We start from the raw sequence: 15,091 nt of genomic DNA on the forward strand, positions 1-15,091 counted from the left end.
ATGTGACGTCATTTTAGTGTCTAATGAAAGACTGACATACATCACTGTACAGTGGGGCGAGTTTTAAAAGCAAGTGACTCCTCCAGGCGGCCTTCGAACCCCATTCATAGAAAAGTTTTCAGTTGGTCGTTGTTGGTGAAATTTTTGTCTTTACGTAATTTTGGCAGTTTAATGCCATTTAGATGTTCACTTGCTTTATTACCAAATTGCTAGTCTGCATTTGGTTTTTACAAATTACGTAATAGGTAATACGCTCAGCTAACTTGAAGCTTCTCGAATATGTATATAAAAAATAAAAACGTATTGATTTCATAACCTTTTTTTTACTTCTAGTTTTAACTCTTGTTCAGTGTTTACTGTAAAATTGTCAATTTTACACTGACCAGTCAAACAATTAATCTTTCTTTTTACAAACTTAAGTAGAATGCTATTATTGTAAAGCAATATTTTGCGGTGAATTTCTATAACAGATAATCATAAAAATGAAACAATAATTCCAGTACCTTACAATGGAACGGCTGTTGACTTTACTAAATTTACACCCTAACATCCATCTAGACTCAAATATCGTAATAGTTCAATTTTGAAGCTAAATATCAAACCGTCTCATCAAAATTACTTTTGTTATAAACACAACAAGCAAACTTAGTTAGCTAAATATTCTATTAGCATGTTAAGGTACTGACTGATATTGTTTTCTCGGCCTGGCATGGCCAAGCGCGTAAGGCGTGCGACTCGTAATCTGAGGGTCGCGGGTTCGCGCCCGCGTCGCGCTAAACATGCTCGCCCTCCCAGCCGTGAGGGTGTATAATGTGACGGTCAATCTCACTATTCGTTGGTAAAAGAGTAGCCCCAAAAAAACACAAATAAATTCAACATTCTTCTAAGTAATTTTAGTTTACAAGAATCATTTATAAATATACCCACACTTTTAAAACAACTTGCTTTCAACTATGCCTATTATATAGCAAGATTTTAGGGTTTATTTTAATAACTTTAAGTTTCAAAATTGCCTTATTTTAGATTTTTCAGATTTATTAAATAAGTGGAAAATTGTAAAAATATTTAGTGTTAACACCAGTGCTTCAAGACTCGTTATTTTACCAAGCTTTAAAACTATTTTTCTTTGAGAAAACAATAGCTTTTTTGTTTGTTTTTTTTGGAATTTCGCACAAAGCTACTCGAGGGCTATCTGTGCTAGCCGTCCCTAATTTAGCAGTGTAAGACTAGAGGGAAGGCAGCTAGTCATCACCACCCACCGCCAACTTTTGGGCTACTCTTGTACCAACGAATAGTGAGATTGATCGTAACATTATAACGCCCCCACGGCTGAAAGGGCGAGCATGTTTGGTGCGACGGGGATTCGAACCCGCGATTCTCAGATTACGAGTCGCACGCCTTACGCGCTAGGCCATGCCAGACCTGTTTATTTGTTGCAGAACTAACTGTAATATATTGCACAGACAATAACGAGGACATGCTTATTTTGATTAAATAGAACATTAACATGAGTTATTGTGTTTCAAGTTAGGCAAATTGTATATAAATATTTCAATACATATCTTAAGTGAGCAATTGTCCAACCATTGACGTTCGAATAACATACAAAAATATTTGCGAGAATCGGACCCGGAGGCGATTTCTTAATTCGTTCTACCGACACCAGCCGTCCCGAGATGCACTGGAGGCGATTCCATCGTCACTAAGTCTTTTTCGTCATAAAAATTAAAATTAAAACGAAGTGATTGTACTTGAAGGCTAGTTTGTTGGTTTAAGTTAGAGAGCACAATAGTTTTGTTTCGGAATAATCGTTTCCCCAAGCTGGCTATTACAAATTGTTCATCGTTACAAAATTTGAATACATCTCGAACAAAGGGGAAAAAAAAGTATTTAACAGTAAGTTTGTTCTTGGTTAGTGATTTTAATGAAGGTAAAAAATATTTAACAAGTTTGTAGGTGTGAGAACCAACCGAGGATAGAATAGGTGTGAGGGGAAACCGTGTCTGTGTATCTTCGGTAAGCCCTACGTCAAACCAGTTGAAGGTTTACATTGACTTCAGAATTAGCTTAAACTAATCATTATTGAAGGGTTTTTAATTTGTTCTATCATTTAAAATGCCTTCCATTTTGTAGACATAATTAGGCCACCTGTACCTTTATACAGCCGGATAACAACAACGTTTCAGGTTCTGGTAAGTTCTTATACGGCAGAATTCTGATCTTGTGTAATAAAATAAAGGTTTAAAGGGGTTGAAGTTATACAAGGAGAACAATGCCGTGTTTTATAATTCAGTTTCGATATATTGTATAAAGTTAATATACTGACACGTTGATATGCTATACGTGTACTTTTAGAATATCCAAAAAAAAGTGAAATTCTTGTGCATTTCGTGTTTAATATTTTGGTATTTAAACTTCAAGTTTTCTGTTTACTTGAGATGAATGAGTACAGTATTAAAGTATTTTAAAATTATTATTTGGCAGTGTTTATGCAGAGCCCTCATGATGAAATTTATTTAAATGGATGGCTGTAAAAACACAAGTGTAGAGGGCCGACGTCTTTCATTTTAATAAATCGTCTTCTACATTTGTGTTTCTACAACAAGAAAGTTGCTGCCCATTCAACGGAATTTCATTTTTTTTCCACCTAGGTGTTATTAAGCAGCACTTGGTCAAGGTGAAAGGGATTCGAGAAAAAAACAAAACAACATATTTGATACGGAACAATGTGACACATCGCTGTAAAACAATGAGGCCTCGACTAAAATTAACAAGCTTCATGTATTTACTGGTTCTCTTACTGTCCTTTGTTTTAACAATTCATCTACTTCTCTGCCTTCATTCTACCTCATTTTCAATAAATTCTCACGATAAAAATGATTTCCCAATGGATCGTGGGCATATACTGAATGAATTCAACAACAAATTTGTTACGAAACGCGAGTTAATCTCTCCAATGGTTCCTTCAAGTTTGAAACAGTCTACAGCAAAAGCGGTTGGGTGGTGTTAAATGGAAACGTCACAGTACACGTAGGTCACGTGCACACACCTCACAACTACACATACCTCATTAACCCTACGTCCCGTTGTGAATCTTTTGACGAGAAACGATTAAAGCTTCTCTTGTTTATCGAGTCTGCAGTTAAGAACGTCAAACAAAGACAGACGATTCGAGATACTTGGGGAATATTGGCTTTACAGGAAGCACTCAATTTCCGCATCGTGTTCATGGTTGGAGTTTCTCCACATACAGATGTACAGCACCATCTAGCGGAAGAAAATGTCAGGTACGGAGATATAGTTCAAGAAGACTTTCCTGACACTTTTAAGCATTTAGCTTTGAAATCTGTCATGGGACTTAAATGGTCTGTTAGTTTTTGTAACAATGCAGACTTTGTTATGAAGACAGATGAAGATATTTTTGTACATGTTCCAAACTTGCTGAACATCTTGCACAACTTTTATTCCACCAAAGAACGGACTTTGATCTGCCATTTCAACCGTGTCCGTCGTATTCTTCGAAAAGACTTCCTCGATACTGTCCCTCCACACTATATCAAGTATATGGTGACTGACAAGGAACTTCCGGGCCAGTACTTTCCGCCATACTGTGCTGGACTAGGGTACGTTTTCCCCATTTCTGTAGGCGAAGACCTCTACAAAGCTGCACTTTCAACTCCAGTGTTTTTCATAGAAGATGTCTATATCACAGGATTCTGTCGTTACAAAGCTCGGGTGGAGATGTACGACCATCCAAGTTTCACCCTTAAGCCTTCCATCCATCCTCAGCAAGGGAGTTGTGCTTTCAGTGACGGAAGGGTGACTTCTCAAGAACTGGAACCCCAGGAGCTGCAAGAATTGTGGAAACAAGTGAATACACAAGGATTCTTCTGTCCGCAAGTGGTGGGGTACCTCAGTTGAATTGAAACAGAGAAGATACATAGTTGAGAAGACATTTAACCATAATTATAGTTTGAGTCACAATATTGTAAATTGTAATTACTGATACTGTGAAGACTTGATGTGATCCTTAGAACATAAACTTACGCATGCTATTCATACTATATGTAGTTAGGCTTAGAGAACTGATATTGTGATTGTATATTGATCATTATATAGCTGGTTACCATACAATGAGATGATTAGGGATGGATTTTTCCAAATGATAATATGGTTTTAATTTCAGAAGCTTTATCTTGAAGATAGTAAAAATTAATGGACAGATAGATAGTCCAGTTGTGGACTGCCTGTGTCTCCTGTGATCCTTTTTCCTGCAACTTTGGGTTATATAAAAACAACCAAAATATGTTGAAAAAACAAAATGCCAAAAATAAACAGAAAAGCCACAATCTTGCCACATTAATGTCTTTGAAGTATGACAGTTTCATAACCGTACAAAATTATCGACATTTATGAAATTATGTATAATATATATCTGGACACTTCTTAACTAAAGATCAAATTAAAAGACACAAAATTTTACAAAATAAATAAATATGCCTCATCTTAAATATTTAACAATAATTTAAACATACACCAGAGAATAGAAACATTGTAAACTGGTGTAAGTATAGAATATAGATATCTGATACAATAAAAAACCATATTGTATAATCTATGAAAGTAGTGTTTACATTCACAGGCAACTGTGACACTAAACTTGATATCATGAGAACACTGTCATAATACAACTACTAATATACTGGAAACTATCAATAAAACTAAACATCCCTAGTCATTCTGTTTTACATTGTTACAGAAAGTAGATTATGTCAAGTGATAAGGTAGGCTATGTCAGTTGATACTGTATACTAGTCACAGAAGGTAAGCCATATTAGTTGATACTATATATTGTTCACCAAATGTAGGCTCTATGAACTGGTAACATACATTTGCCATAGAGGGTTGGATATCAAAGTTAGTAATGTATGGTAGTTTAGACTATTTAACTAGTGATGATACATATTCCAGGTTTATCAGGTCTATTGCCAATACAGAGGTAATTATATTAGCAATATTTAAACAAAATATCAATGGGGACAAAACTGGGTAAAGTTTGAAGTTTCTATGTTGTGACATTTATGTCTGTAATGTTTTTTAACATTAAGTTATGTGGCCCTGTGTCAAATTATCTTTTGTCAGTTGATTTTGCTTTCTGTCTAGGTGTGTGCAAATAAAGTTTTCTATGGTTTGTGGAGGAAACTTATTGATGTTGATGAAGAATTGTTTTATTTTGTCTAATTCATTGTTAGTTTTATTTGGTGAACATAGTTTTATAGATGTGCTTATTTGGTTTCTTAGTATGTTGAGTTTTTGTTTTGTTTCATGTGCTGAGTCCCAAGGAATGTCCAGTATGGGTGATTTTTCAGTGGATTTTGGTTTTGTAATTTTGAGGTTAAGAAATGATATTTGATTGCTTTCTTCCTGTTCACATATGAAGTTAATCTTGGGATGTATAGAGTTAATGTGATTGAAAAAAATAGTGTGTTCTGTAGATGTGAATCCCGCAATCGTGTTGTCTGCATATCTGTACCAGTTTAGTGGTGGATGTAATGCTGTGTTAATTGCTTGTGTTTCAACTTGTGTCATAAAAATATTGACTAGAACTGGTGATACTGGGTTGCCCATGCTAAAGCCATTTGTTTATATATAGTTGTGGTTTTTGAACAAATGCAAAATTAAAGAAGCCTTACTTATACAACAACTCGAGCCCAAAATAAACCAATACAAAGGAACACCTTTATACCTATATTAATAAATATATCCAACATTTAAGCACACCCTCTAAATTCCTATACTCAATTACACAACTGCCTTCAAACATGTGGTCAGCTGTCAGTCAGTAACTCTTTCTTTCTTTGTGAACCTGTCAATGACCAAAGAAGGTCGAAACATAGTTCGCTCCTCTATTAGTGCTTTCTCTATCCATACAAGTCGTTTTCAAATTTGTGAATATACTAATTGTCTGTATCAGGTCATTTACTGATTGTCTGTATTAGGCCATTTTACAAGTCCTTTAAATTAAATTATTTTAAGTTGTTTTGTGTTTTCAATATATTGTGATGAAAATAAAACAGAACTTTGGCTAAACTTGAAGTGTTTAATAATATGATAATGCAGACAGGAAGCTAGATTGAAACATTCTTAAAAATGAGAAAAATGATTACAAAATAAAGAAACAGAAAATTGAAAGACCAAAGAAAATCAAAAGTTAAGATGTGGAAATTTATAAAAGTTGTTTAAAAAAGGGACATAATATTTAAATTAACAAACTCTAAGATCCACTCACATACAAATTCCAGTAATTTTTCAGTGGGAGCAGTGATATTACATGTACAACATGGCAGAGAACTTGTGGTTATCTACTAAAGCAAAGCAATGAATGCTGCACAGAGACAAGTACTGTACAATACAAAATGAACTACCAAGCGTTGAGTTATTTACATCATTTGCTGTGAGGGCTGAAGTTTACATAATCAACAGATAATGTAACATTAAAACAGCTAGTAAATGTTAGTAATCCTGAAGACATGTTGATGTATGAATAATGAGAATAACAATATAGTAAAAACCATCAGTAAAGGAAAAAAAATGCAGTCCAAGATGTGACATCCACAAAGAACTAATGCATTTTAACCCTACTGAACAAAAAATGACAGTTTAAAACCAACTGTTCAGGGAATAACGAAATGTACTGAGAAAACCCTCATGGCTTATAGTCATGCCATACAACATAAAGAAATATTTCATGGTTAGAAGGGGGAACCATTATGTCTATAAAAAGGCTTACGGTGTCAGAAACAGTAAAATACCAGTGGATAAAAATAACTATAGTTGGTAGTCTGTAGTCCAACAATTTCCAGTATCTCCACAACCTTCTAGCACCTGTGCACTTACAAAGATACTGGAGAACATAAAAGTATAGTTGAATGCTAGGGATCTGTATACTTTTATATAAATTCTTTGAACTATGTTGTGAGCAAATGAGTTTATAAGCAAAACAGCATGGGCAACTATAGCAACAAACTGATTTCAGAGAGCTTATAGTGATGGGCAACTATAGCAACAAACTGACTTCAGAGAGCATATAGTGATGGGCAACTATAGCAACAAACTGATTTCAGAGAGCTTATAGTGATGGGCAACTATAGCAACAAACTGACTTCAGAGAGCGTATAGTGATGGGCAACTATAGCAACAAACTGACTTCAGAGAGCTTATAGTGATGCAGCGAATCCTCTATCACAGAGTACTTACAGTAGAGATGTATACATGGGGGACTGTTTCATCACATGAACATAAAACATGCACTATTTCTAACTAGAAAAGAAACTTGTTAATGAATTTTAAGTTCAATCTAGATAAGTCTGGATCTACTTCAATACCTATACCAGTTTAAGTTTAATCTAGATAAGTCTGGATCTACTTTAATACCTATACCAGTTTAAGTTCAATCTGGATATCGATGGATCTACTTTAATACCTATACCAGTTTATGTCTAATCTAGATAAGTCTGGATCTACTTTAATACCTATACCAGTTTATGTCTAATCTAGATAAGTCTGGATCTACTTTAATACCTATACCAGTTTAAGTTCAATCTAGATAAGTCTGGATCTACTTTAATACCTATACCAGTTTAAGTTCAATCTAGATAAGTCTGGATCTACTTTAATACCTATACCAGTTTAAGTTCAATCTAGATAAGTCTGGATCTACTTTAATACCTATACCAGTTTAAGTTCAATCTAGATAAGTCTGGATCTACTTTAATACCTATACCAGTTTATGTCTAATCTAGATAAGTCTGGATCTACTTTAATACCTATACCAGTTTAAGTTCAATCTGGATATCGATGGATCTACTTTAATACCTATACCAGTTTATGTCTAATCTAGATAAGTCTGGATCTACTTTAATACCTATACCAGTTTAAGTTCAATCTAGATAAGTCTGGATCTACTTTAATACCTATACCAGTTTAAGTTCAATCTAGATAAGTCTGGATCTACTTTAATACCTATACCAGTTTAAGTTCAATCTAGATAAGTCTGGATCTACTTTAATACCTATACCAGTTTAAGTTCAATCTAGATAAGTCTGGATCTACTTTAATACCTCTACCAGTTTAAGTTCAATCTAGATAAGTCTGGATCTACTTTAATACCTATACCAGTTTAAGTTCAATCTAGATAAGTCTGGATCTACTTTAATACCTATACCAGTTTATGTCTAATCTAGATAAGTCTGGATCTACTTTAATACCTATACCAGTTTATGTCTAATCTGGATATCTCTGGATCTACTTTAATACCTATACCAGTTTAAGTTCAATCTGGATATCTCTGGATCTACTTTAATACCTATACCAGTTTAAGTGCAATCTGGATATCTCTGGATCTACTTTAATACCTATACCAGTTTAAGTTCAATCTGGATATCTCTGGATCTACTTTAATACCTATACCAGTTTAAGTTCAATCTGGATATCTCTGGATCTACTTTAATACCTATACCAGTTTATGTCTAATCTAGATAAGTCTGGATCTACTTTAATACCTATACCAGTTTAAGTTCAATCTGGATATCTCTGGATCTACTTTAATACCTATACCAGTTTAAGTTCAATCTAGATAAGTCTGGATCTACTTTAATACCTATACCAGTTTAAGTTCAATCTGGATATCTCTGGATCTACTTTAATACCTATACCAGTTTATGTCTAATCTAGATAAGTCTGGATCTACTTTAATACCTATACCAGTTTAAGTTCAATCTGGATATCTCTGGATCTAATTTAATACCTATACCAGTTTAAGTTCAATCTGGATATCTCTGGATCTACTTTAATACCTATACCAGTTTAAGTTCAATCTGGATATCTCTGGATCTACTTTAATACCTATACCAGTTTATGTCTAATCTAGATAAGTCTGGATCTACTTTAATACCTATACCAGTTTAAGTTCAATCTGGATATCTCTGGATCTACTTTAATACCTATACCAGTTTATGTCTAATCTAGATAAGTCTGGATCTACTTTAATACCTATACAAGTTTATGTCTAATCTAGATAAGTCTGGATCTATTTTAATACCTATACCAGTTTATGTCTAATCTAGATAAGTCTTGATCTATTTTAATACCTACACCAGTTTAACTCCACTCTCTGTAGAAAACAATAACCATAGTTCTCTTGTAAACAATGTTATTATTATTCCTTGAAGTTAGCATTTTTACATAAATCTATAAAAACTAAGAAACTTTCTGTAAATGTCACAAAACAAATGCAAAAATATTTTTTAACGGCAAATGATGTATGGATAGCCAAGAGTGCCAAAAATAATGCAAATAAAAATATAGGTGTGATACAGCTATTGACAGACCATCCTTATATTACTTTTAATTATTAAAGAACAAAAAACCTCAAATGATTTTGAACAGTTTTTTATTCTTCTTCAGGAGAATAAAGAAAAATAGTGAACGATTTGAAAGCACTTGAGTTTTGGGTCTCTTTTAGAAACCATTGTAACTTTTGTATGTTAGCTTGTGTGCTGACGTCTTAACCAGAACTTACAACTTTCAATATTAAAATTTCCTGTAATGTTTTAATAAAATACACATTCTGATTGCTCTAACAATAAACTGTAAATATTCCCTAGTGTCCAATCTTTCATTCTTGGATCTCTGCGAGACACAAGGTTCCAAAGCAAAGTAATAGTGCATCAGTAAACTCATAAAGCCACTCTGTTACCTTGTGGATAAGTGCTGGGTCAGTGAGGATATCATTGATCACTATTCACCTGTTTCTGCTGGTCACTTTGAAATCCAGAATATTCTACTACCAAACTTTCTTCTCCGTCACTCAAATCGTTCATGATTCTCTCCCTTCAACATGTCCCAGTTCAACTTTTATATAATCAAGTTGATGTTGTGGGCTAATCTGACTGGTATTGAGTCATAAAGTATGTAACAAATGAATTTCAGTATTAGAGTCACAAATGGATCCTTGGTGGTAGTGATTTCAAAGGATTTGGTGCCAGAATTTGGATACTTCTTCTCTTTGACTGCTTTTACACACATTGCTTATGTTGTAATGCACAGAGCAAACTGCCAACCTACCACTTTGACTCGGTTGCTTCCACTTCATTATGGAATGTACCAAACACTATATTCAGACAACAGCTGCCAAAGTTGATAATATGTCATCATGATCATTCCAGAGGAACTGCTCAGCATTTGAGTACAATGATCAGTTAACATTTGTTTATAGGAATCTGTAACATCTTAGATTTTTGGTAGCACATATGTTAATATGTTGTCTTGACATCTTCAGCCATACAGTGAATATGTTGTCTTGACATCTTCAGCCATACAGTGCCCCATAAATTGAGAATCACAGAACTTGACATTACAGTATCTCCATCCCACAGTTAGACAGAAAAATCATATTGCTTGGATTGAGTTTTTCATCAAACAGCAGGATTTAGTTATCCTTTCATGTTGCAAGTTTCTTTGACAGAAACTGCTTGAAATATGATGCCAAACCAAGTGTATTCTTAGTTTTCCTACAATTCAAAGGAAACATTCTTGAGAACATGAATTTAGAGAAACCAACATCACCAAATGTAGGACGACTGTAACATTAGAACATTACATTTAAAACTTACTGTTCATCACTGATACACTTTCTTAACTAGAATTTGTTAAAATAACAAATTACTGAACTAATCTATTTATTATATTTCTTTACAAATAATAAATTAACAAGAGAAATACATATTAAGCCAGTCACCCATTACAAAAGCAGTATCCATTCCTGAACATGTAGGACTACCACTCATGTACCAGTTTCCTGACTTCATTTGAAGGAATAACGCCTTGAGAGTGTCTTCTGTTGACAGACATGAGGGCTGCAATGCTTCTCTTTATGGTACAGATGGTGACTTCTGCTCCAGCTTCCTCCTTAATTTGCCAAGATGGAACCATGAAGCCAGAAACTAAGATAACTGTAGGGAGAAACCTACCAATAAATTACGAGCCAATCAACTTGCAGTGTATGCGTGTATGTATATATACAGTTTTATTAAATATACATATAATAAAGAACAGTCACTATGCAAACGATTTGAAGACTTGTAGCTCAGATTTACATATAGCTATACTGACAAGGCTCGTTACCCTACAAGTTTATTGTAGTGAAACAGTTATTAGGGCTATCTCATCTCAAACTGAATTGAATAATGTGTAAATAAGTTGTTCCCTAACAGTTATATGCAGGGAGAGGGTATATATGCACACATTTGGTCAGCAGATAGAATTAAGAAACAAAAGAGACTATCCTTTTAAAATACATTGTAGGACTAGCATCTTGGCAGAATAATGTCAGTATTTAATATTGAATAGTTATGTCTCTCTGTACTGATTAAAGCCTATATTTATATTATTTTACCGTATAGGATAGGCCTATCATTAGAACTATGGTAGGCCTCCACATTCATTCCACCACTGGAACTTATTCTTAAAATTTCCTGGTTACCAAGCACATATTCTTCATTTAAAAAAAACTCAAAACACTTTTAAAGTTTGTGTAATATAATTATCTACCTGCACTTTGATTATTCACTGACATGCAATGTCTGATGAGAGTCCACTCATCCGTATTCTCTATGTCGAATCTTGTTTCACAGACTTTACACCATGCTGAATGAGTATCACTTGAATCTTTGAAGAGTCATCCTTTGTGCTGCTGTTTTTTGAGTCAGATATCATGGAGCTTACACTTCCTGGACATGGGTAAGTAACTAAAACACTTGAATTCTCACACTGACACTATGTAAGCATTATTACTATTTACATTTTTGATTCAAGCATGGAACAACAGCTGAGAGAACTCACATAATAGGCTGATTCCTACTCTACTATTATTCTATTATAATAGTATTCCTCAAAAATGTGCAGTGTGGTATGAACTGGAAAGGGCTACAGTCATATGTAGCTTTCAAAATGTAATCACCAAGACACTCCAAAACAAATTATTGTACTTTATGAATTTTTAAGTGCCTTCAAGGTTTTTAAAGACCAAGGAACACCTGTACTACAGGTTAAAACACTTGAACTTTCACACAGAATCTATTATTTACTTGGAAAAAGTGAGTCACAGTATAACCAAGGGAAATCTGAACTACAGGTTGTAACACTTGAACTTTCACACAGAAGCTGTTATTTACTTGGAAAAAGTGAGTCACAGTATAACCAAGGGAAATCTGAACTACAGGTTGTAACACTTGAACTTTCACACAGAAGCTGTTATTTACTTGGAAAAAGTGAGTCACAGTATAACCAAGGGAAATCTGGACTAAAGATTATAACACTTGAACTTTCACACAGAAGCTATTATTTACTTGGAAAAAGTGAGTCACAGTATAACCAAGGGAAACCTGGACTATAGGTTGTAACACTTAATCTTTCAAACAGAAGCTGTTATTCACTTGGAAGAAGTGAGTCACAGTATAACTTTTCAAGTTGATACTTTCATCTTCAACTGGAAAAATGTGATTCTGAATTAATTCATCTTTGAAACAGCCAATGGCATCTTTTACATGGACGAAAGTAAATAAAGATGACATATCTCAGGTAACTATAATCATGAGCAAAATAACATATAGAAATTATAAATTTCCAGATAAAAGAGCAAATTCTATAATGTTGTCAGATATTTATCATCTTTGGAATTCAAGGTTCACATGAAATATTTTAATATAAAAGAAATATTACACACACAATATAGCAGGTTACATATATAATAAACAATGACCCAAATATCTTTCAAATAAATACTGAAAATGTATCCTACCCTTCCTACTTTCAAGAATTAAACTGGAAAGTTTTACCCTCAGCAACACAACCCAAACTAATGTACATTTCAATGAATTTCAAAAGCTGTAACTTCTTTTCCATAATCTCCAAAAACACAAGATTTCTCCCCAGTGTTCCTTTTTGTAAAGGTACTATTCGTACAAAAGTTTTGCCAACTCATTATATAACTGTAAAGTTTTTTCCAGAGCATTTTCTATCGTATTTTTAAAGTACTGTTTGCTCCAAAGTGTTTCCCACAAAGTGTAAAGTTTTTACACAACATGTATTCTTTCGTGATATTTCAAGTTACCATTTGTTATAAACTGTTTTCCACACACTGTACAACTGTAAGGTTTCTCACCAGTGTGTATTCTTTGATGTTGTTCTAAGTTACAGCTTGATATAAACTGTTTAGCACACACTACACATCTGTAAGGTTTCTCACCAGTGTGTATTCTTTGATGTACTTTTAATGCACTGTTTGTTCTAAACTGTTTAACACAAACTTCACATTTGTAAGATTTCTCCTCAGTGTGTATACTCCAATGTGTTTTTAAGGCACTATTTGTACGAAAGTTTTTTCCACATACTGTACAACAGTAAGGTTTCTCACCAGTGTGTATTCTGTGATGTTTATTTAAATCACCATTTGTTCCAAACTGTTTTCCACACACTGTACAACTGTAAGGTTTCTCACCAGTGTGTATTCTTTCATGTATTTTTATTTCACCCTTTGTTCCAAATTGTTTTCCACACACTGTACAACTGTAAGGTTTCTCTCCAGTGTGTCTTCTCTGATGTATTTTTAAGCAACTATCTGTACTAAATTGTTTTTCACACACTGCACACTTGTAGGGTTTCTCTCCAATATGTGTTCTTTGGTGTGTTTTTAAGTGACTGTTTCTCCCAAACTGTTTTCCACAAACTGTACAATGATATGATTTCTCTCCAGACTGTATCCTCTTTTGTTGTGTTAGTTTATCAAATGTTTTTCCACATCTGTATAGTTTATCATAACTTTGATACATATTACATGTTGTTAGGTTATTTTCACTTAATTTTGTTTCTCCACTAATACTGTTGTTCAGTGATTTTATGTCTTCTTTATGACCTTTTTGTTTTATAACATGATAACCAGGAACCTGACTTCCATAACAGGTGTTCACACTGGTCTTTATATCTAAAATAGATATATAAATGATGTAACAAATTTGTTAATAATGAATATATATAACACAATACTTTATTTAACATCTAAATATATTTTAATGTTCTAATATAATCAACACAAACACTAAAGATAAAGCTAAGTTTAACACTTTATAAAAACTTTTCTACCTAGATATGATAGCTCTGTAAACAAATTGTTGGTTACATACCACATTCAAGAGATGTTTGTAGTAGATAAAGTCTAAAGTTATATCTAGAAATATGATAGTATGGTGTAACACCAAACAAAGTTACTTCCTGGTTTAACTGTTAGATATTTTATAAATGGAAGTGGTTAAATATTATAAAATCTTCTAATAATTTGTTTATTGTAACATGTTAATTAACATCAATAGATTATTGTTCCTGTTCCATGTAGAGGTAAATAAATATTTATAAACATTAATATTTAGGCTAAACTAACACATTTATCTATATATTATTTATCAAGTGCAGGTATCATTCCTGTAACTATAAACTGTTTCATTACTGACTCCAACATGTTAAACTGTATATTTGTAATCAATCAAGTATCAGATTCTATCGACTGGTAGTGTTCAGGATAACCATATCTGTGGTAATACATGACAACAATACATTCACAGAACATGTAGAACCACAAAGATAACAAACACTGGTCATTTACAGAGTTTTATTTTATAAAAACATGTACTGTTCTCCACATTCATTTTGAGGCTAACATAATGTTAAAAATTGTTAAATGTTTTGTTGTTATTTTATCACATTAAAACTTTCACACAAGTTGAATTAACATCAGACAAACCTAGCATGGGTCCATAATTTGAAATTAATTCTGTTTCATGTGGTTCAATAAATATTAAAAAAAACACCAATAATTTTATTTTATCTTTCCACAACATTTATATCATGGTGTATGTCACAACTTAAGTTACTTACATTCAAAACATAAACTATTATCATTGTATATAAAACATGTCATAAGAATATAGTTAATGAATCAAATTATGTTATGTATATTTTAAATTCTTGATTTTACAAG

At 33.2% G+C, this 15,091-nt stretch overlaps 2 protein-coding genes across 12 annotated transcripts in view; one reads left to right on the forward strand and one right to left on the reverse strand.

Moving 5' to 3' along the window:
* The window catches only part of LOC143226843 (beta-1,3-galactosyltransferase 5-like), a 45,381-nt gene that overhangs the window by 962 nt on the left and 29,328 nt on the right, over positions 1-15,091 (forward strand). Inside the window, exons 2-3 of one of the 5 annotated variants that reach the window (XM_076458330.1) lie at positions 2,134-2,192; positions 2,652-6,090. In XM_076458330.1, coding sequence (XP_076314445.1) covers positions 3,229-3,921 — 693 coding nt within the window. In that variant the 5' untranslated portion in view covers positions 2,134-2,192; positions 2,652-3,228 and the 3' untranslated portion in view covers positions 3,922-6,090. Of the gene's footprint in view, positions 1-1,735; positions 2,017-2,133; positions 2,193-2,651; positions 6,091-11,693; positions 11,800-15,091 lie in introns of those variants that run through there. The other 4 variants (XM_076458331.1, XM_076458332.1, XR_013014780.1 and 1 more) reach the window with 4 other exon arrangements.
* The window catches only part of LOC143226841 (uncharacterized), a 36,929-nt gene continuing 31,272 nt past the window's right edge, over positions 9,435-15,091 (reverse strand). For 3 of the 7 annotated variants that reach the window (XM_076458324.1, XM_076458323.1, XM_076458325.1), the window contains exon 5: positions 9,435-14,041. In XM_076458324.1, coding sequence (XP_076314439.1) covers positions 13,134-14,041 — 908 coding nt within the window. In that variant the 3' untranslated portion in view covers positions 9,435-13,133. The remainder of the gene's footprint in view (positions 14,042-15,091) is intronic. The other 4 variants (XR_013014778.1, XR_013014776.1, XR_013014777.1 and 1 more) reach the window with 4 other exon arrangements.

The sequence above is a fragment of the Tachypleus tridentatus genome, chromosome 9 (assembly GCF_004210375.1).
Source record: "Tachypleus tridentatus isolate NWPU-2018 chromosome 9, ASM421037v1, whole genome shotgun sequence".
Lineage (NCBI taxonomy): Eukaryota > Metazoa > Arthropoda > Merostomata > Xiphosura > Limulidae > Tachypleus > Tachypleus tridentatus.